The 20,019-nt window shown below is 42.4% G+C and overlaps 1 protein-coding gene across 2 annotated transcripts in view; it reads left to right on the top strand.

The window, feature by feature from the left end:
• PLXNC1 (plexin C1) overlaps nucleotides 1-20,019 on the top strand; it is a 137,335-nt gene that overhangs the window by 90,580 nt on the left and 26,736 nt on the right. For both annotated transcript variants that reach the window (XM_016150119.2, XM_016150118.2), the window contains exons 18-21: nucleotides 3,114-3,152; nucleotides 3,385-3,509; nucleotides 4,721-4,919; nucleotides 9,374-9,520. In XM_016150119.2, coding sequence (XP_016005605.2) covers nucleotides 3,114-3,152; nucleotides 3,385-3,509; nucleotides 4,721-4,919; nucleotides 9,374-9,520 — 510 coding nt within the window. The remainder of the gene's footprint in view (nucleotides 1-3,113; nucleotides 3,153-3,384; nucleotides 3,510-4,720; nucleotides 4,920-9,373; nucleotides 9,521-20,019) is intronic.

Genomic DNA, 20,019 nt, shown 5'->3' with positions numbered 1-20,019 from the left:
TTATTTCACTACCAGTTTAGAACTAAATTTGTAGCTGGGAAGCAAACTAGTTTATTTAAAAATCAATAAATTGTGGGCTGGCCAATTTGTAGTATTTATCTGCATGACTTACGTTGCAGCTCCTAGATTATTCACTGTTACTTCTCAATTGGAAATGAAAACTACTACCGGCCAAGAGGGAGGAAGGTAGACGTGTATAGATCTTGAGTTGCTAACAGTCATTTTTAGCAATGTAGAGTTTTTATGGTTCTCTTCAGTAGTCATTCTTTGGCTAACCGATTTGTATCATCATCATTTAGTAGAAATAGCTGCACGAAATGATGGACTTGTTCTAGGTCTCCAAGGAGTAGTCTATTTAACCCTTTGGGTTTTCGGTCTCACTTATGTTCTAACACCTCCATTTTCTCACCCACTCACTCAGTCTTCTTCATTTACCCTCCCAAGTCTTTGGCGAGGTACACTCATTCTCCTATCATCACTTCCACATCCTGATACCCCGGCTCCTCCATATTGCCCTTTTTGCCCAGAACTGGTACCAATTATCATGTTTACATCTAGACTTCTCAGCAAAGCCCAAAATCTCTTCAGGCTGAAAAGAGAGCTTGTATCACCTTACCAGAAGCTTCTCGGCTGCATTTGGCCAGAAGCCTAGAGTTCGGAAACTCAGACACATGCAGTAAGCAATTTCTAGTTTCTCTCTAGTTCTCGAAGTGGTCACTGTAATATGTGATGTCGTGTCTGGAGGTTGGAATACCACCATAAAATACCCTCCAATTTTTTTTTTTTTTAATTTGTCCAAGCCATAGTGTTGGTAATCAAGGCTATAAATAAAATTTTAGCTTTTTGCACTCATAGAGCTTTTTTTTTTTTTTTTTTTACTTCCCCTCCAAGAGTTTCAGGCACCAAGACTCACTCTTTGCCACCTCATCTTTTTCTATGGCAGAACACTGTGTAGGAAGGGCAGTTCAGTTCCCTGAATTGGGATGACGGTGCAGAGCTTCAGCAAAGTTACATCACGAGTCCTATTTCCCAGCTATCTGAGATCCCCATTAAGAATTTAATAGCAATAAAAAAAAAAAAAAACCAGAGATTTCTACCATCGACATGAGTACTGTGTGGGCTTTTACAGCTAATGATTGCCCTTGAGTACTGAAGAGAGTAATCTGTGGCCTGAAAAAGAAATTTTCCAGTCTTCTAAATTCAGTAATCAAGAACAAGATAGAGTGATGAATGCAAAGGAACACTGTTGCAGAGTGTTAAAAAACAAACAAACAAACAAAAAACCCAGGAACAATGCTGTATTATCTTAAGAGAAGAGAGAGAGTTGCAAGAAGCCAAACCAATTTAATTCAGACTTATGTATAATCTTGAAGGTAACTGGGAAAGCCATAAAAACTGAAATCAGAAGGAATCATTGAAGGAGGAGACCCAGGAAAAGCAAGCATAAATTTATCAGAACCCTACTGAGAAGACCCAAGTTAAAATTGAATTTATAATGATTAAGAAAAGATACAGAGAACAAGGGAACATATTCTATTAGGACAGTGCCAGTTGAAGTGCATGCTAGGCTGCAGATAAGTCCTCCTGTTAATTAGGCCCTCTACTGAGAGGTCGGGTGCCGCTGTCTCTAGGCCTGGGGGTTGGGTGGTAGAGGGAGATTTTGGGTGGTTAGCACCTGCCAGATAACCCAGAGGAAAAACCCAGAGGAAACTGTGGGTTTGCAGAGGCTAAGGTATCACCAGTTTCTGGTTGTTTGCCTTGCCTGTTGGTTTTGGCTTTTAAAGCTTGCTTTTCATTATATTGACTGCTTTGTTTTGCTGAAAATAGGAGAAGATATAAGGGTAAGCCAAGCATCTAACCTCCTAGAAGAGGGAAATTTGAGTGAAGGAAGGAAGAGCCTGAGAGAAGCCAAGGGAGCATTTCCCTTTTTAAGGTTGAGAAGCAATCTGTTTAAAATGCCTATCTACTTAAAGTTGGTTCAGCAGAAAAATATTAAGAAGTAGAAAATGCAAATTCAGAGTCTGATTTTTCTGCTTATTACTAGGGGAGAGTTTGACCAAAATAGTTGCGGTCTTCTTGCTTGGGCTAACAAATTTAAAACTACAAAGCAAAAATTAGCTGCAGAAGAAATTTATTTTAATGAGGTATAGAAATAGCCTAAAGTTTCAAATATTACCCCCCCCCAAAAAAAGAAAAGAAAAAGCCTGAATGTTTTGAGTGTATTTTTCATTCTGTTGACTCATCTCGTATTACTCAGCTCACTTTTAAAATGTAATCATTTAATTCTGATAAGATTTGTGATACATTAAAAAAGAAAAAGAAAATTTAAAAGTTTACATACAGGAGCTACGTAGCATAGCACATTAAAATATTTTTAGAAACCAGCAGGGCAACAACATCGTGGTGGCGTTTGCCATAAATTAGTGATGAAAACAAAAATAATAGCTAACACTGAGAATTTACTCTGCACGCATTCATTTTATTTTCACACCAAGCCCATGAGGTGGGAATTATTATCATCCTCATTTTGCAGATGAGGAAAGTCAAGCACAGAGAGGTTAAATAACTTGTCAAAAGTGATGTGACTAGTTTATTATGGAACCCAAGTAGTTTGGTTCCAGATCCTAGCTTTTAACCACCCCATTCCCTCTTGAATAACGTTGTGTATCGAGACAGTAGATACAAGTAAGTTAAGATTTGTAAAAACTGACCAACACAATTTAGTATCTATGCTTAGACAGTATTGAGCATGAGGAGCGGTCTGACCATTAGCATAATCTTCTTTAACCACCACTTCTTTAACTGTGAGTCAGTTCTTTTAAAGTGTGAGATGCCCTCATCGACCAAAAAGGGGACTGATGCACAGATAATTATTCTTCTTAGAGGCTTTCAGAATTCACTGGTGTTTCTTGAGAGCTGAATAATTATTTATTATGTATTAGAGGATATGCAGTGAGCATAAGCCCAGGGGCTCTTCAGATTAGCAAATAGTGTCTTTGCTTTATTAAAATGGACTTGGGTATTATAACAAAAAAAAAGAAAACAAACAAACAAAAAACACTATTCATTTCCTTTGGATGTGATGAATAATAAAAGTGTCTCCTTCCTCTCAGTCAGGTGGCTTCACACACATCTTCACTGAAGATATGCATGTAAGTCTATAAGTTTTCATTTTTAGCCCATGAGTGCTTGACTTTCATAGTGTTATCATTGTCATCATCATCATCTCCATTATTACTTTGAATTTTTGTCATGGGTTTTTTGGGATCATGAATTCAATATTAAATAATTCATTGTCTTGGAAAACCCATTGTGGAACTACTTTCTACCTTTAAGTTATTTTAGTTGTATATTATATTACACGCATTTTTTTTTTTTTTCCAGAACAGAGATGCCAATGACAAGAATGAGAGTCTCACAGCTTTGGATGCCCTAATTTGTAATAAAAGTTTCCTCGTTACGGTCATCCACACCCTCGAAAAGCAGAAGAACTTTTCAGTGAAGGACAGGTATTGGTCGATTTGTTTGTATATTGAAAGTCATTAAGTAGAGAAAATAAAACCTGAGCCCCTTCTTTTATTTCCAAACTACAACCGGAACTCAAGAGCTTGACAACAGGCTGGTTGGGTGGTTGGTCCTACAGCCATGATGTCTCCACTTCAGATCACACCGCCCCAACACAAATTCTGTTTTGAAGACTCGCACATACACCTCCCATCCCCATCAAAAACCCTGAAAAACCCCAACATCAAGAAGTATGAGTCCTGAATCAAAAAAGCAGAAGTGCTATTTTTAATTTTAAAAAACGCTCTGAAAATTTGGGAAAGACATTCACTTCTCGTTACCACTCTAGTTTAAAGTTTTAAGTGCTTAAAACACATAAAATGTCCTGAAGTTAATACAGGTGTGTGGTTTTTACGGGTGGAAGAACAAAAGTGGGCGAAACCTAGACATTAAAAAAAGCGCCTGTAGGAGCACCCCACTGGCCCTCGAGCCCCCAGCGACCACCGTCAGGGCCAGGCCAAGCCACAGCTGACAGCTAACTTCATTAACCGAGGCTCTGTTTCAGGGGTTTTTATTTATATGATTCTTTGGCATCTGTACATCTTTTTTTCCTTTCAGTTTTATCGAGATATAATTGATATACAGTGCTGTATACGTTTAAGGTGTACACATGATGATTTCACTTAAATATATTGCAAAATGATTACCACAATGTGTAATGAACATCCATCATCTCATATAGACACACACACAAAAAATGCTCTTTTTCCTTGTGGTGAGAACTTTTAGGATTTACTCTCCTAGCGGTTTTCAAATGTCCCACACAGCAGCGTTAACTATAGTCACCATGCTGCACATCACATCCCCAGGACCTATTATTTTAAAACTGGAAGTTTGTACCTTGTGACCCCTTGCTCCAATACCCCAACTTGCCCCTTCCCCTACCTCTGGTAACCACAAATCTGATCTCTTTTTCTGTGAGATCATACGTATTTGTTTTTCTCTGCCTGACTTATTTCACTTAGCATAAACCCTCAGGTTCCATCCATATGGTCACAAATGGCAAAATTTCACTCTTATTTATGGCTGAAGAGTATTCTGTTTTACATATGGAAAAATACGTACACCACATTTTCTTTATCCATTCATCTGCTGATGGACACTTAGTTTATTTCTGTGTCTTGGCTATTGTGACCAGCGCTTTATTTTTTAACAGGTGTCGGTTTGCCTCCTTCTTAACCATTGCACTGCAAACCAAGCTGGTCTATCTGACGAGCATCTTGGAAGTGCTGACCAGGGACTTGATGGAACAGTCCAGTAACATGCAGCCTAAACTCATGCTAAGACGCACCGAGTCTGTGGTTGAAAAACTCCTCACAAACTGGATGTCAGTCTGCCTTTCTGGTTTTCTGCGGGTAAGTGTCGCATCCCTCTTTTGGCAGTGTCAGAGGTAAGACAATAGGCAGTTATTTTTAGCAGATGCTGATGTCTTTGCCAAGATAAGACCTGAGTGCTCTATGGTGTCAGCATTCACTCTCTTATAGTCCTGGACCTCACCAGGAGCACACAGGAGAGGGAAACAAAAATTGTTTTTGTTGTAACTGACCTATGCAAATGTGATTCATTTAGAATTTCCTCAGGTGAAAGTCTTCTCTTTTAAAAAATTTTATCGTGGTAAAACAATGAACATGAGCCCTATGGATAACAGTGTCATTATCTATAGGCACAATGTCATATCATTGGTTTCTAGAACTTATTGACCTTGCATAACTGAAGTTTTATACCTATTGACTTTCGAGTCCACCTTCACATCATCCATTAACAACCAGAGCCCAGTCAGCCCATTTAAGAAAATGTCTGAGTAGAGGGAATGTTTCAAATACTGAAAAGAACACATTGTTCTCAGGGCCTCTCAAGCATCTGGGAAACACCCATTTACCTACCAATATGCTGTAAGCTAATTACACTCAATTCTAACCAGTCATTTCCACATTAAAGCACATCCCCAAAGAGCCTAGGGCCCCTTGAGTTTACTTTGTTGGTGTTACTGTAAGAACGTGGCTGTAATCTAATTGAATCTCTTACTATCTTTTTGAGTGCAAACTTTGTGCAGATTCCAGTGGTTTAGAGCAGCGGTCCCCAACCTTTTTGGCACCAGTGCTCCTATGAGAATCTAATGCCTGATGATCTGAGGTGGAACTGAGAGGTGATGCTAGCGCTGGGGAAAGGCTGCGGATACAGATGAAGCTTCACTTGCTCCCTTGCTCACCTGCCACTCACCTCCTGCTATGTGGCCTGGTTCCTAACAGACTGGTATTGGTCCACAGCCTGGGGGTTGGGGACCCTTGGTTTAGAGAGTGAGCTCTAAAGCTTATTGCTTCATCCGAATCTAGACCACCACTGACTAGAGGCCCAGAGCTTGTTTCTTGTCTGAGCCTTGGCTTTATAACCTGTAGAATTGAAAGAATATTTTAGATCTGTTCTGAAGCACAGATAAGAAAATGTATGCAGTTGCTTAGCACTGAGTTAGCACCCTGTAAATGCTGACCATTATTATTATAAAATATTAATAGGAAAAGAAGCATTAGAGTGTTCTGTTGAACCCAATCTCCATTCAGCCCTCTGAGGCCCCCCGGTACAGAAGGTTCTTATCCTTGTTTAATTTCACGAGCCATCCAGATTCCAGCAAAACTGGGTAATTGTGTATTTGTAGCTAGTTCTGAAATCTAATTAAACTTTGAATAAGATATACTGCTATGCCACAGGTTTTAACAGCGCTACTTAAGCTTAGATCCAAAAGCAGCACTTTAAATAGACTGTGCTTAGTTTAATGTTTAATGCAATCTTACAAGTAGATGCACAACATTTTTTTTTTTTTTTACCAACCCTTTCCTCTCCCAAGGCAATACCCGTTTATTAAGATTAATGAAATCTGCCTTCTTTTCTGTTTACTTGGTATAAATCATCATATGCTTTGGGGAGGTGTTGAGTGGTTATTTCTGGGGTGAAGATTTTTGCTTCCCACCATCCTAGGTTCAGTCACAACTCTGCTTCTGAACAGAGGCGGCAGGAGCCTCGCCCAGTTCCCCGGGCTTGGTCCTATAAGGCAGCCAGCTGCCCCACTGTGGTGCCACTGAGCCAGAGGCTCTGGGAGCGAGGCCCCACTTTCCACGTTTTCCAGGCTCTTCTGGGTAATTCCACTCAACCTACATTTGAGAATCCTGAGGTAGAAGAATGAGTACTGGCCCAGGAGTCTTGGTTAGAAGCTGCAGGTTTGGGCTCTAAATTCATTTCGGTCCCAGCTCGCTGTGTGTCTCTGAGTATGGCATTTTCCATCTGGGCACCTGTTTTCTGCCCACCAAATGAGGGGTGTGGCCTTTGGTGTGAGATTCCTTTCCAGCTCTTTTCTTTCTTGGACTTCGTGATTCTTACTCCGAGCCCTCAGGTTTGGTGGGTGCCTCGCTCTTGCTGCTCCTAGGTATCAAAGAGGTGAGGCGTTCTAAAAGTCTGGACTCCAAGCCCAAAGGGCTCTTTGAGCAGAGGATTCTGAGTCAAGATTTCACAGTACGAATTGAAGAGTGTCTTGAGCACTTGGTGGTGAGTGGGTGGCAGGCTCACGGGGAGGAAGTGGCGTTGAGCCAGTGGGTGATTCTTTCGTTTTCAGTAGAATAATTCCATCTGCTGTGGGGGCCCTAACTTTCCCCACCAGGTGCCCAAGGGGGTGTGGGACTCTGATGACCCTAGCCCTCCTCTATCCCACAAAGATTTGGGTGCCACTAACTCTGTGACCTCCAGGTAACTTCCCCCTGGACACCTCCCAGTCTCTGGGATAAAGCAGTAATAATATTGACTGCCATTTATTGAATGTGCCAGACGTCGTGCTAACAGCTTTCCTTACCTTTTCTCATTTAATCTGATGAAGTAAGTACCTTTACAACCATTTTGCGTGTGGGGGAATTGGGGCACATAGTAGATGTGGCTTTCCTCAGATCCCATAGCTGGCATGTGACAGTGCCAGGGTTACTGTCTCCCCCATGAGGCGGGCACCTTATTACAGGCTTAGGAGAGGATCTAAGGATGGAACAAGATCACAGGCCTGAAAGCCTCTGGCTCAGCCGGGGCCAGAGTCAGGTCTCACGAATGGAATTAACACTGAAGGCCCTGCGCTTACTTGCTCTCATGGCGGGGGCATGGGGAAGGGTGGCGGCAGTTTGACGAGGTGGGCTCTGCCACAGGCTGGCTGCCTGGGCCACTGCGTGTGCCTGGTTTGAAAAGATGCCTGATCCCTCACAGGGGCACTCACGTGGTCTCTGATGTGTGCTGGGGGAAAAGAGAAGCAGAGTTCTAGGTTTGCGGTCAGGGTATTACCCAAGAGGGTGAAGGGAAAGAGAAGAAAGCAGCGTGGTTGTAAACCACTAAATAAAGGAAGTTTCTAAAAGGAATTTAAATGTTATGTACTAGTTCTAATCCTCTCTCCACATGGGAAATTTTTGAACATTCCACCTCCATCCTACACTAAGGAAGGGACTCAAGGATGTCTCACCAAGGGAGAGAGAAGTGGTAAAGGGAGCCCAGTGAAGTGTGAGGAGCAGAAGGGGGAAAGAGGAAGCTTTGGGACTTGGGAGTGCATGTGTTCTTGGAGCAAGTATGAAGGATGAGACAGGGTGGAGCGGTGGGGGGAGGGGGAGACCCATAAGATTTGAAAGAAGTCTCAGTTTACATGTTTAAGGGAAAGCAAGTAAGAGTCCAGAGGAATCCTTTCAAAGCCAGGTGCTTTGGCTGTGAAGCTTGACTTTGTAAGCTGGTGCTTCAAGCTCTGTCACGTGGCTAGCTTTTCATTATCGCTAAGGCAATTTGACTTCCTGGTTCTGGCCCCGGCTCTTCCTCTCCCACATATTCAGTTTCCTGTTCGCTGATCATAGGAGGTTTATTATTTAGCAAATACACTATAGTTGACCCAGGGCCAAAGAGCAGAACACATAAACCTCCCACTTGGACAGCTCAGTGTCCATGTGAGCACAAAGTGGCTACAAATTTCAATACCAGAAGGAGTGGCAGCCCCAGGAAAACGTGCATGCTGCAGAAGTGTGGAGAAAGAAGCCATCGGGAAGGACCAAATGTTTGGCAAAGCCTGAGAGCAAGCTGTAGGATTGGCTCTGGTCCAGGAAAAGGAGGCGGCTCCCGTGTGTGGCCGCTCCAGCAAAGGTGCCCAGGTGGAGCTGCACACGCCGTGCCTGGAGCTGGCCTGGGACTGGCCTGGGACGGGCTGGCACAGGGGCAGAAGAGGAGGCTGCAGGTTGTGAAACCGAAGGCCACTTCCCTTCATGAAAAGCTGTGACTACCAAAAACCATCCTCCTTGGCAAATGTCTAAAATATTCTTATGTTTATTCTAGTTACCAAGGCTAATTATCGTGCATTTTTTAAAATGTCATTCATTTTCAGTTTTTTTTTTTAAAGGCAGTTAAATACAGGAATGAAAGCAAAGGCTAAACCTTGGCATCTACTCACTGTTCTTAGGTGTTAGCCAACAGACGAGCATTAGTCTACCATGTAGAGGCTTCAACATACAAGAATGATCAACTACTCTTGTACTTCATGTTGTTACTGACTGTGTGTGTGTGTGTGTGTGTATGAGAGAGAGAACATGCATATACATATGTGTGTACCCCGGGGAGAGGATGCATTTTGCTGCGCTTTCTCTCAGTCCTAACTGGAGCAGCATGTATTTCCCTGGGAGTTTCTTGTTGTTTGTTAGAAAACACTGCCTTCTCTCTCCAGTAGTACTGCCATAAGTGGAAACTTTAACTTTTTTGGGAAGTACAGTGGATTCCACAGAAAGCTAACTGTCGCTTCTGTGTCTTTTCCAAGGAGACTGTCGGAGAGCCGTTCTATTTGCTGGTGACAACTTTGAACCAGAAAATAAACAAGGGTCCTGTGGATGTAATCACTTGCAAAGCCCTGTACACACTCAATGAAGACTGGCTGCTGTGGCAGGTTCCGGAATTCAGTACTGTGGTATGTTTGTGCTGAAGTAAATATTCCTGTCTGGGAGTTAAATGGTCGGGTTGGGGGGAATGCGGGGGGTCATTTAAAATGAAACCGTATCATTCCTACTTGTGGGAGGCCTCAGATGTTTAGTTAATTAAAAACAGTAGTTGATAAAATATTAACACGTGTTCACATAATAGATTTTAATTACTTGGATTGGGGGAGAAAGTATTGTAATGATGCCTGGGGTGCTCATCAATTTCCAAAGATTTTAATATCAGGATTGCTTATAGCTTTCAGCATCGTCAAAGGAAATGCAAAGTACTCCCTATTCAGCACTTATAATTGCAATCAGAATTTCTCAAACGGCTCTCTGCTCTGGAAGACAATGTGCGAAGATATATTTCAACCAAATTGAGGCCGTCTTATTTTAGAACGATAACACAAGACAAATTCCACTGTGTTCGCCATGCAACATGACGCCCTTACTTTATTTTCATGCATTACTTACAAATGTTTGGTGTCATGCACTTAATGTTCTGTGATCTCATAGATATTTTTAGGGGAATGCTGTAAATCACTGCAGGAAGATGATTGCCTGGCCGTTGGCGGGTTTCACCCGTTTCGGAACTTCCTTTTCACTCACCCCTACCCCGGCCCCCCTCTTCCCTTCCTGCAAGAAGAGGGACTAATTTCTTATACATACAGGAATTTTAGAGAATCAAGCATGGGTGGCAAGTATTTCCAAAATTACTTAGGAATTTTCTGTGCCTTTCTGTTAATAGGATAGAGACTTGAGAAAGAGATTGCTGTGTTTTGGTTTGATCTTTAGCTTTACGGAGACTCTGGGCTTCTTCACAATCTCATTAGTGGAGAAGGAAATAAAAATTACAGTGGGGTTTCGATATTGCTCAGTAAGGGAACAGTCTCTGTGGCTTTGCTCTGGATGGTGAGTGCTGCCGTGTCATCCGGGAAGAATTCATTCCCTAATCAGAGAAGGCACCACGTTGCTGTAGACCGCATGATGGTTATGTTCTCTGGTGGGAGAATAGTCCACAGATCGGCTGTTTCGAGTTCTCGGTCTCTGGCAGATGTCGCTTTACCCTCCACTGAAGGTGGCACCGTGCTCAGCTGCTATCCAGGAGGCTGGAAGCTGAGCAGAAAGCCAAGAGTTCTATTTTCTGTCTATAACTTCTCTGTGGGTACAGTGGTTCTCAAACTCTAGTGAGCATCAGTCACCTAGAGAGCCTAGTAAGCACCTACTGCAAGGCAACACCCCAGAGTTTCTAAGTCAGTGGGTCTGGGGTGTGGCCTGAGTATTTGCATTCCTAAAGAGCTCCCTGCAGACACTACTGGTCCAGGACCACCCCTGGAGAACTATTGGTACAGTGGTTAAGAGCACTGACTCTAGAGCCAGGCAGGTTTGAATCCTGCCTCGGTCCCCAGCTAGCTGTATGTCACTGGACAAGTTTCAAAACCTCTCTGTGCCTCTGTCTCCTCATCTGTAAAATGGGGATGACGATCATGGTGCCTGCCTGTCTCATGCGGCAGTGCAAGGATTAAAAGAGTCAATATTCTGTAAAGCACTTAGAACACAGCCTGGCACATGAGTGCTATGTAAAGCTTTATTAAATTTAATCACATCTCTTCAGGCGCTTGTTAGAAAAGCATATCCAGATAGACCAACGCCTGGGTCCTCACTTGGGGCTGATTAAATCAGAGTTTTTAAGGATGGAGCCCAGGCATGGATAGATTTTTTTTTTAACACTCCAGGTAATTCTAATGTGCATCTTGCATAGAGAACCCCGCTAGTATCTTGGAGAACAAAAGATGAGTTTTGCGTCTGAGCCTATTGTCTCTTCTTTCACTGATCCCGAGTTTGCCTTCAAACCCAGGGTCTTGGTTCTAACCTGAAGATTTCCAATGTTTTTACTTTGAAACATTTTAGAAGCCCCACAGTTTCCCAAAGAGAAATATTTGCAAGTGAATATAGGTCAGGGAATCCTTCAGTAATTTACTTTCATGAAAACAAATCCCGACAGGAAAGAGAGGAAAGAAGGAGATGGGATTGGGAGTAGGGAAAAAGTCAAATGCCTAAAGCAACGTTTGAGGTTTGAGTCCTTTTCTGTGGACTTTTTTTTTTTTAATCTCTGAATACTTTTTCTTCCTTTCATTTTGAAACATTATTTATTTCACAGTCAATTTAAGACCATGTGTTTCTGATTTGTTAACACTCAACTCATCAAAATGCTTTTTGATGTTGAAGAAATTCATATCAACTCTTCGATTCTTTTTTTCCTCAGCCTCTGGTGAAAAGATTAATAGAAAATTACGATTTGTAGATAGCCACATAAATCTTTCTTTTCGAATATAGATTTGCCATCAGATATCTAGGGGTGAAACTGGAAAAGGGGTGAGCCACGTCTTTCTAGGGGCCTTGTGTTTGACAATGATTTTTAATGCCTTTTATTGGACCTGTTCCAACCTCTCTTTCATGGTGGATGATTATACTCGAAGCTCCACAGAAGACACGTGATCCGGTCAATGCTTGTGTGACTTGTTAACAGAAGGTCAATATAAAAAATTTAAAGTTTTCGTTTCTCTTCAGGCAAGTTCCCCTAGCCTTAACCATCATACCTCCCTTCTACCTCCTCCCCCTCTTTCTCACTTTAATTTGCCCCTCCCAGGCAGACATACCCAGTGGTTTGAAGTCCTGATTTCTTAAATTTGCCTAACGTGGTTTAAGTAATTGAAAACCTAGGTGTGGTGAACAAACTCAAGTGTGTGTGTGTGTGTGTGTGTGTGTGTGTGTGTGTATGTGTAAATTCTTTCAAGGAAAGATAAGTCAGAAAAATCAAGAGCAGCCACCTGACAACTTGAAATGACAGCCTGGTGCCAAGGCAGGGACATACTTAAAAAGAGGCTCCCAAATCCTGTTTGGCTAAATGCTCAGAAACACAGCACCTCATATAACAACCTAAAAATTAGGTTTCACACCTCTAAGTTTAGGATGTGTCTCCCTGAGGTGTGGGGTGTTTTCTAGAACATAAAGACATCCTGCCAATTTCTATACAAGAAATCATTATACTAACAAATGCGCTTTGGGAAGCGATTCTTTGCCGCATCTTGGGAAGAAAATGCCCGCTTTTCCTCAAATTTAAGCAAAGCCCCATAGAGTCACACTCTAGTACCGTGAGAAACCATCCTTCTCTATCACGGCATTGCAGGCTAACGTTCAACGAGGCGGTCCTGACATTATTTCCTCCCGAATGCGAGCGTCAGGGGAGGGTTTGTACACACGCAGGACTGCAGTCATCCTCTACTATCCAGGGATTCAGATTTGACAGAAGAGGAATAAACACTATCGCTCTGCGGTTTTCCCTCCTTTGCAAAATTTTAGGCATGTTCGATTTGGTTGTTGGAGAACTGTAGGCCCTGAGCTAGTGCTGTGTCAAGAGAGTAATTTCAGAGCAGCTCGCCTGAAAATTCGGAGAAGCTAGTGAAGACTTGAGGATTTCAGCTCCAGGAAAATGTACCACATGGGAGAAGGGACATTTACTTTCAGGAGGAGATGAGCAAACCCAATAACTCGCAGCAAGTGCGCTGAATTAGCAAGAGAAGGTTGACTTGTAATCAAAGCTAAGCGAGAAATGGTTTTTTGAACTCTTAAACCCAGGAAATGAGCCTGCCAATCGGCTGTATCTGAGAGATAGCATCTTGACATCCTGGGCAACAGTGTTCTGACAAACATATTATTGCCCTCATTCTCATATCTATGGGAAGGTTTTAAAGCTTATTAGAAATTCTTGAAAAAACACAGATACATGCCTGTAGAAATCGTAATGCCTCTACTATGATTTATCGAAAGTTGATGCCAGCCCACACCAGTCTGTCTGATTTTTCCCCTACTGAGTACCATTTTGAGGACAGTCATGTTCAATAAAATATTTCATGTATAGCAGAGCCCTGGCTATCTCTAACAAAAGTTTCTCATCTGCATATTTCCATTAATACTGTGCCTCTCCCCACCACTCCCTAGCTCCTTCTGTTCCATTTAGTTTGTCCTTTCGGAAGACACATTATCCCCCAAATTAAACAACCCACTGTCCCAATTAAGTCATTCTCTGTTACTTCAATTACATCCCATTGTTCATTAAATCCTGATGGTTGCACTTCAGCAATCTTGTTTTTAATACTCCTAGCATTTGTGGAGAAACAGTGAAGTTAATTAACAATTCTTGAGCTTTTCCCTCCTTTTTCTCCCTACCATAGTGCAAATCATTTCCACTGTGACTTGCAATAATACTGAAACCATTACTAGCTTCATATTTACTATTCTGAGCTTCCTGATCAAAGGAATGGAACCATTTTATATATATATATATATATATAAAATTGTTTTAGGTAAGTCATTCCCTACTTGATGGCAAGCAGTGGAAAATGAAAAATTAACATTACATGAGTGCTTTAAATGACTTCCCTCTTCATACCCTTTCTTCTTATGCCCATAATGAGAAAATAATTTAGTTGCCTAAATACAAAAGTATTTAATTTTCATCTTTATGGCTCAAATGTGACTATTATTTAATTGTTAAGGATCCTTATTTATAACTGTATCAGAATGGTAATGTTTATAGCAAATCATAGTGGAGATAGAAGGCATTTTTTTAGATTTGTCTTTTGTGGCATTGTCAAAGTCAGCACTACATTTGAAGTTACTGTTACCTAGAGCAGGTGTCAGCAAACAACAGCCTGTGAGCCAAATGTGGCCCTGCTGCATGTTGTTATAAATAAAGTTTTATTGGAACACAGCCATGCCCATTCATTTACTGTTGTCTATAGCTGTTTTCCTTCTACAACTGCAAAGTTGAGTAGTTATAACAGAGATTAGATATACCACAAAAATCTTAAATATTTTCTATCTAACCTTTGACAGGAAGTTTGCCAGCCCTAATCTGGACTTTGATATAATAGAGAAAAAGAACTAGAATCTGCCCTCCCACCAACCCTGAAAGCTTTGGCCTATTTCCTCTCCTCCTGGGGGTACAGTGATGGAAATACTCACCATTTCAGATCCGTAAATCTGAAACTCGTGGGGTGTTTTACTGAAAAACAAAAAACTTATGAAATACTCATTAAACCTAAAAGACTGAAATTAATCATTTGGAGCTAAATCAGACAGGTACTCACTTGATTCTAGCATGAGCAAATGTGAGCATATAGAAAAATTTGTGAGAGAAATCTCTCACAAATTTGAGGAAATCTCTCCATTAATTTTTTTTTCTTCAAAGTAGAAAAGTCCTTCCTCATTATTCTGTTGGAGGGCAAAGTACCTAGATTTAAGAAGCTTGGGGCTCTTTGCCTTTAGTGGGACAGGAAAAAGAATGTAGAGAGTGGAGGTTGGCAGACAAGAGCAGCATTAGTAGGGGTGTCTGGTAGGATGTCCCAGGGCTGCTGGTACCAGCTTGAGAAAAAGTTTCAGATCAGAAGCTTTTCTGGGACTTGCACTTCTAACTCTGGGCTCATGCTGCTTCTACTGAACTTCTAGAAGCATCTCTCCCTCCCTGACCCCCGCCCTGCCCCACTTCCCCTACTTCCCCCTCTAATTCAGTTTGCTATAAAAACCAGACTTTCCTCTTGACCTTTATTGGCTCCGAAATGAAATTAAAAATATATTTTATAGGTTCGGTATAACAAAAGCAGTGTTTGGCCTAAGACCCTTTATGATAAAGTCGCTGGTTTGTAACAGATTATTTTAAAATTACTTTCTAGGCATTATAAGGTATTACAGAAAGGATATAGCAATATCCCTGCCCTTATTAGCCAAGAATATGGTTGAGTAGTAAATAAGGTAGCTGGATCTTCCTTTCCCCCGCAAAGTGTGGGGAAAGTGAAAAAATGCCTCTTCCCTTTCTTTTGATTTCTCCTCCCATGCCCTTGCAGTCTTATTTTTCCTACCTCAATATCTGAAACCAAGTTGTGTGAAGGGACTCTGGGTAAAGTCGTCAGTGAGCCAGGAATGGTTGTATGTCCAGGTGCTGTGTGGCTTCGAGCATAAGAGGTGGGGTTTGAAGTCTGACCATCTTGGATATGAATCTGGACTCAGGCACTTTACTAACTGGCTGCATGACCTTGAGCAAGTCACTCAACCTTTCTGAATGTATTTCCTCAACTATAAAGAGGTGATCATAAACAATCTTGTACATTTGTTATGAGGTCAGAAAATAATATATGCAAGATGTCTAATTGTAATGCTCTGCACAGAGTAGGTGCTTATTAATTATTTATAATAGTTTTTCTTGTCTGAGCCATTTTTCTTGGTAACTCTAAGGTCTACTAAGCAGAAAGTATCCCCTCACCATTCTTTTTTGCTGGTTATTTATTGATGATGGGGGATACAGGAGGCTGGTTAGCTGAATCCATTGTCATTAAAAGTTTACATTAGTATTAAAAATATTATCCATTACCCCTATATGTGGCAGACAGTATCCCACTTGACAGATGTGAACAGGAGACCACCATGATAAACCTAAGGAACTAACCAACCTAAAGGGGCTGGCTCGCGACATGCTACTAAAGGACTAGGCCCTTCCAGTCTGATCTTTCTCTGGGTTCTGGGCCATGCGTCTTCCACATACCCTCTCTCATGTAATAACCCCTTCATGGTAAGAGGCATGTTCCTGAAACCATTAGAATGTGATTCTGCTGCAAGAAACAGAGACCCAAGATATTTGTGGCTTAAGCAACAGAGAAGCTTATTTCTCTCCCCCATGAAATTCTGGGTAGGCGGTCCAGCTCTGTTGGGCACCTCTGCTCTGAACATCCTCACAGACCTGGGCTCCTTATCTCTTGTTATCCTCAGGCCTCATGGTCTAAGGTGTTTGCTCACCACTAGCCTCCTTCCACATTCCAGCCCACAGGATACAAGCTGGGCTTACAGAAAAGGGTTTAGTGTAACAAAAACAGTAATTGGTCTAAGATGGTCACCAGTTGTCTTTTAAGGAAGTTACCCAGAGGCTGCCACAGAAGACACCCACTTAATCTCATTGGCCAGAACTTCATCACAGGCCTACCCAGCAGCAGTAGAGGCTGGGAAAGGACATCTTTATTCTGGGCAATCGTGAGCTCCATAAAAATGCCTGGGAGTGTTACCTGAGCTGTGGGGTGCTCTAGATTGAGTGGTTCCATACTAAGCCAAGGTAAGGAGATGGAGCTTCCACTTCCAGGCTGTGTCCAGCCTGTCCGCTCTGATAGCATTTACAAAGACAGGCAGATTGGGACTGCCCTTTGGAAGCTTATCTCCTCAATTGAACTTTTGACTTTAAAGTTGAGAGTGTGAACGTTTCCTCGTTATGACCCTCACCAGCTCTGCAATCTGGGACACATTTCTGACCCTCTCTGTGTCTCAGTTTCTTCATCCATTAAATGAGGCTAATAATAGTGCCCATTTCACAGAGCCGTTATGAGAATTAAGTGAATTACCAAAATTTTAAGACAATTCTCAATACGTGGTAAGTGTTCAGTAGTGCTAGCTATTATTATTAGAAACCCAAAATAGTATTCTCTTTCTCACTTTTTGTTTCTATAAATAGTACAAGGCTTCTCTCTCAGATGCCAAGTAGTGGTTTTGCAAAGGCAAGCGTGGTTGTTGCAGTGATCCACCCTACATTCTACCCAAAGGAGCTGAGATTCTTTATCTAGAATTCCTGACCTAGTAGCCTTAGTAAAGGATTGCAGCTTACTGCTCCCCAGTCTAATTAGAATTGAAGCCAAGTAGCTCCATGGTTCAGAGGCTTCCCCATGTACTGCTGCCCATGCAGCTCCTTTCCAGACCCAATTCAAATGTCCCTTCCTCCATGCATGCCCTTCCTCCTGATTTCTCTCCCTTTGAAATCCCTCCTCCAAGCGAGAGGTAATATTTCTCTGAACCTCTAAAGCACATCGTCTTTAACTATTATTTTCCACTGGGTAGTAGAATTTGTCGTATGTATCTCACAGTTGTTCTCCCAGTCTTCGGATACTTCCCAGACAGAATCAGTATCAGGTTTTCCTTTGTATCATCTGTAATGCCCTGTGTATGATAAATATAGATGCAAAATAGATGAGTGACAGTGAATGGATTTATCTATCACAGCATCAAGAGGCAAGTTTGGAGGTGTTCAGCTGTAAGAGAAAATCTAACTAATGGTGCCTGAAATAGTAAGAGTATGAAAGTCTGGAGGTGAGTAGCTCCAAGGCTGGTCCATCCATTCAGCAGTGTCAGGACCCCGAATCACCATCTCCATGCTGTTCTGGCCTTGCCTCCTAGTCACAAAATAGCTGCCACAGCTCTAAGTACTCCTCTCGCCTTTTGTTCGATAGAAATTCTTTCCCTTTATGTCCCATTGGACGGAACTCGGTTATATGACCTGTCCCTACTGAAGAAGCGAGTTGCCACTAATTGTGTTTCCTAACCTAGTCTGGGCCCACTGCTGTCGATACCTAGCTTCTGTTAGCAAAGAAGGAGACGTGGACAGCCCACCATGTCTGTCCCCCTAGCTTTGCTGGCACTTTCATGCAGGGACATAGGGAGAGCCGGAGCAGGCCCTCTAAACAGAGGGGCAGGTTTCTGGTCAAGACAACAGTATACATTTCAGAGCACTTTAACCTCTTGTGGGTATTGAAAATTAATCACCATCCCACAGATTTGGACCATGCCTAGTTTACAGAACATTTTCGTATTTTGAAAGGATCACCAAGTGTTTAAGAATATGGACATAGAATGCCTGCTTCTGCCGTTTTCTTGTTGGGTGAGCTTGTACAATTTACTTAACCTCTCTGTGCCTCAATTTTCATCTGTAAAGTGGGAATAATGATAATAGAATCTATGTCGTCGGGTTGTTTCTGAGATTAATTTACATGCACTAACACACACACGTTGTTTACAACAGTGCTTGGCACACAGGAAGCACTCCTTAGTTTATTATTATTCCATGTTATTGTTTAGTGATCCCGTCACTCCTTTGAGATAGGAGCAATGAGATTTTTAAGGCTCAGAGAGGTTAGGTCACTTGCCCACTGTCCCACAGCTGGTCAGTAGCAGGAGAAGCGGTGATGCCAATGCCCAGGCCCTCAGCCCTCCTGGCCTCCCTCCTAGAATTCTTTGTGAACACTTACTGAGGATGATAGAGTTGCCCCTGATGGATGAATAGTGTTTCACAGTCAATGCTTTATTTCTCAAATGTAATGCAAATCACACAATTCTCTGAGAACAGGGACTAAGTCTTAAGGTCTCTCCTACACCCAGTCCCTGACAGGGAGCAGGGCACAGGGAAGGCTTGTGTTAAATGGGTCTCGAAGGGGAGCTGGAGAGGCAATGCTCCCATGGTGCATCTTCCGTGATAGGGACAGAGGCGGGGAGTGTGCTTCCAAGCCCACTCTGAGAGCCTGACTACTCTTAACGCCTTAGGAGACTGCCGTTTGAGTTTCAAGCGTTAACAGCATAAAAAATGAACACAAATCAATTTGTGTCTGCATTTACTCTGAGAATTCCCTGTGGACTCTATAAAATGCCATTTTTACCTTTTTCCCACCCATCTAGCTGTGGAAGCAGTGGCAGATTTACATTATTTTACATCCAGTTAAGATTTTTTTTTTTTGGTTGTTTTTAAGAACATTTATTGCCTATAAAGAGGTGTTTTTGTTAAAGACAATAGTGCCCTTTAGGTAGTCACACAGTGTTATTTCACAAATACCCATAAAACTGCTAAACAAGCTGGAATCACTGGAGCTCTGATTAAAAGGTGCTTTCTATTCATCTTTCTCTTTGGGAGCCTTGTGAAGCAGCCTAACCATCATTGCTCTCAGTGAGGAGACCAACGTGTAGAGAAATACAGGGAGACAAGCAAGTCTGCTCAGACTGTAGGTGGCCGGTCTAGCATTTACCCCTCCAATCCCCTCCAGAACCCCTCTTTGTGCTGGGGACCTAGATTAGGACTTTACTTGCAGCCTCATCTAAGACAGGGTTCCTAGAGGTCTGAAGGGTTCCTGGGTGGGACCAGGAGGTGTGAGGGAGAGGCAGGGTGGTAGGGACCTGCAGCTGAGCGGTTTGTAGCACCAACTCCAAGCTCTGCCACTTATGAGTTGTGGCCCTAAAGCAAGTTACTTAGCCCCTCTGTGCCTGTCTCCTCACTCCAAAATGAGAGTAATACTTATACAGACTACTTCCCCAGGAAATTGAGAAGATTAAAAGAATTATGTCTTGAAATGCATTTGGCAGGTTGTCCAGCCCCAGAGACCTCAATAAAAGCCTCTGCAAAAGGGAGATGAGGGAGAGGACTCTGGCACGAGGCTTCACCGCGTTGGCTCCTTCTAGACCTTCTGCCCAATATCTGCCCTTCCCACCCAGCACTCCCTGCTGTCTCTCCCAGATTTGTGAGCAGAGAGGCATTCTGCATCCCTGCCCAGTGGGGGACTGACCTGAACATGAATGTGTCCTGAGAGCAGGCAAGGGAATAAATCTCTGTTCCAGGATGAAGGGAACTCAC

This window comes from Rousettus aegyptiacus, unplaced genomic scaffold (genome assembly GCF_014176215.1).
Source record: "Rousettus aegyptiacus isolate mRouAeg1 unplaced genomic scaffold, mRouAeg1.p scaffold_m13_p_2, whole genome shotgun sequence".
Taxonomy (NCBI): Eukaryota; Metazoa; Chordata; class Mammalia; order Chiroptera; family Pteropodidae; genus Rousettus; species Rousettus aegyptiacus.
Note: the sequence above shows the minus strand (reverse complement) of the source record. Positions and strands in the feature narration are given on the sequence as shown.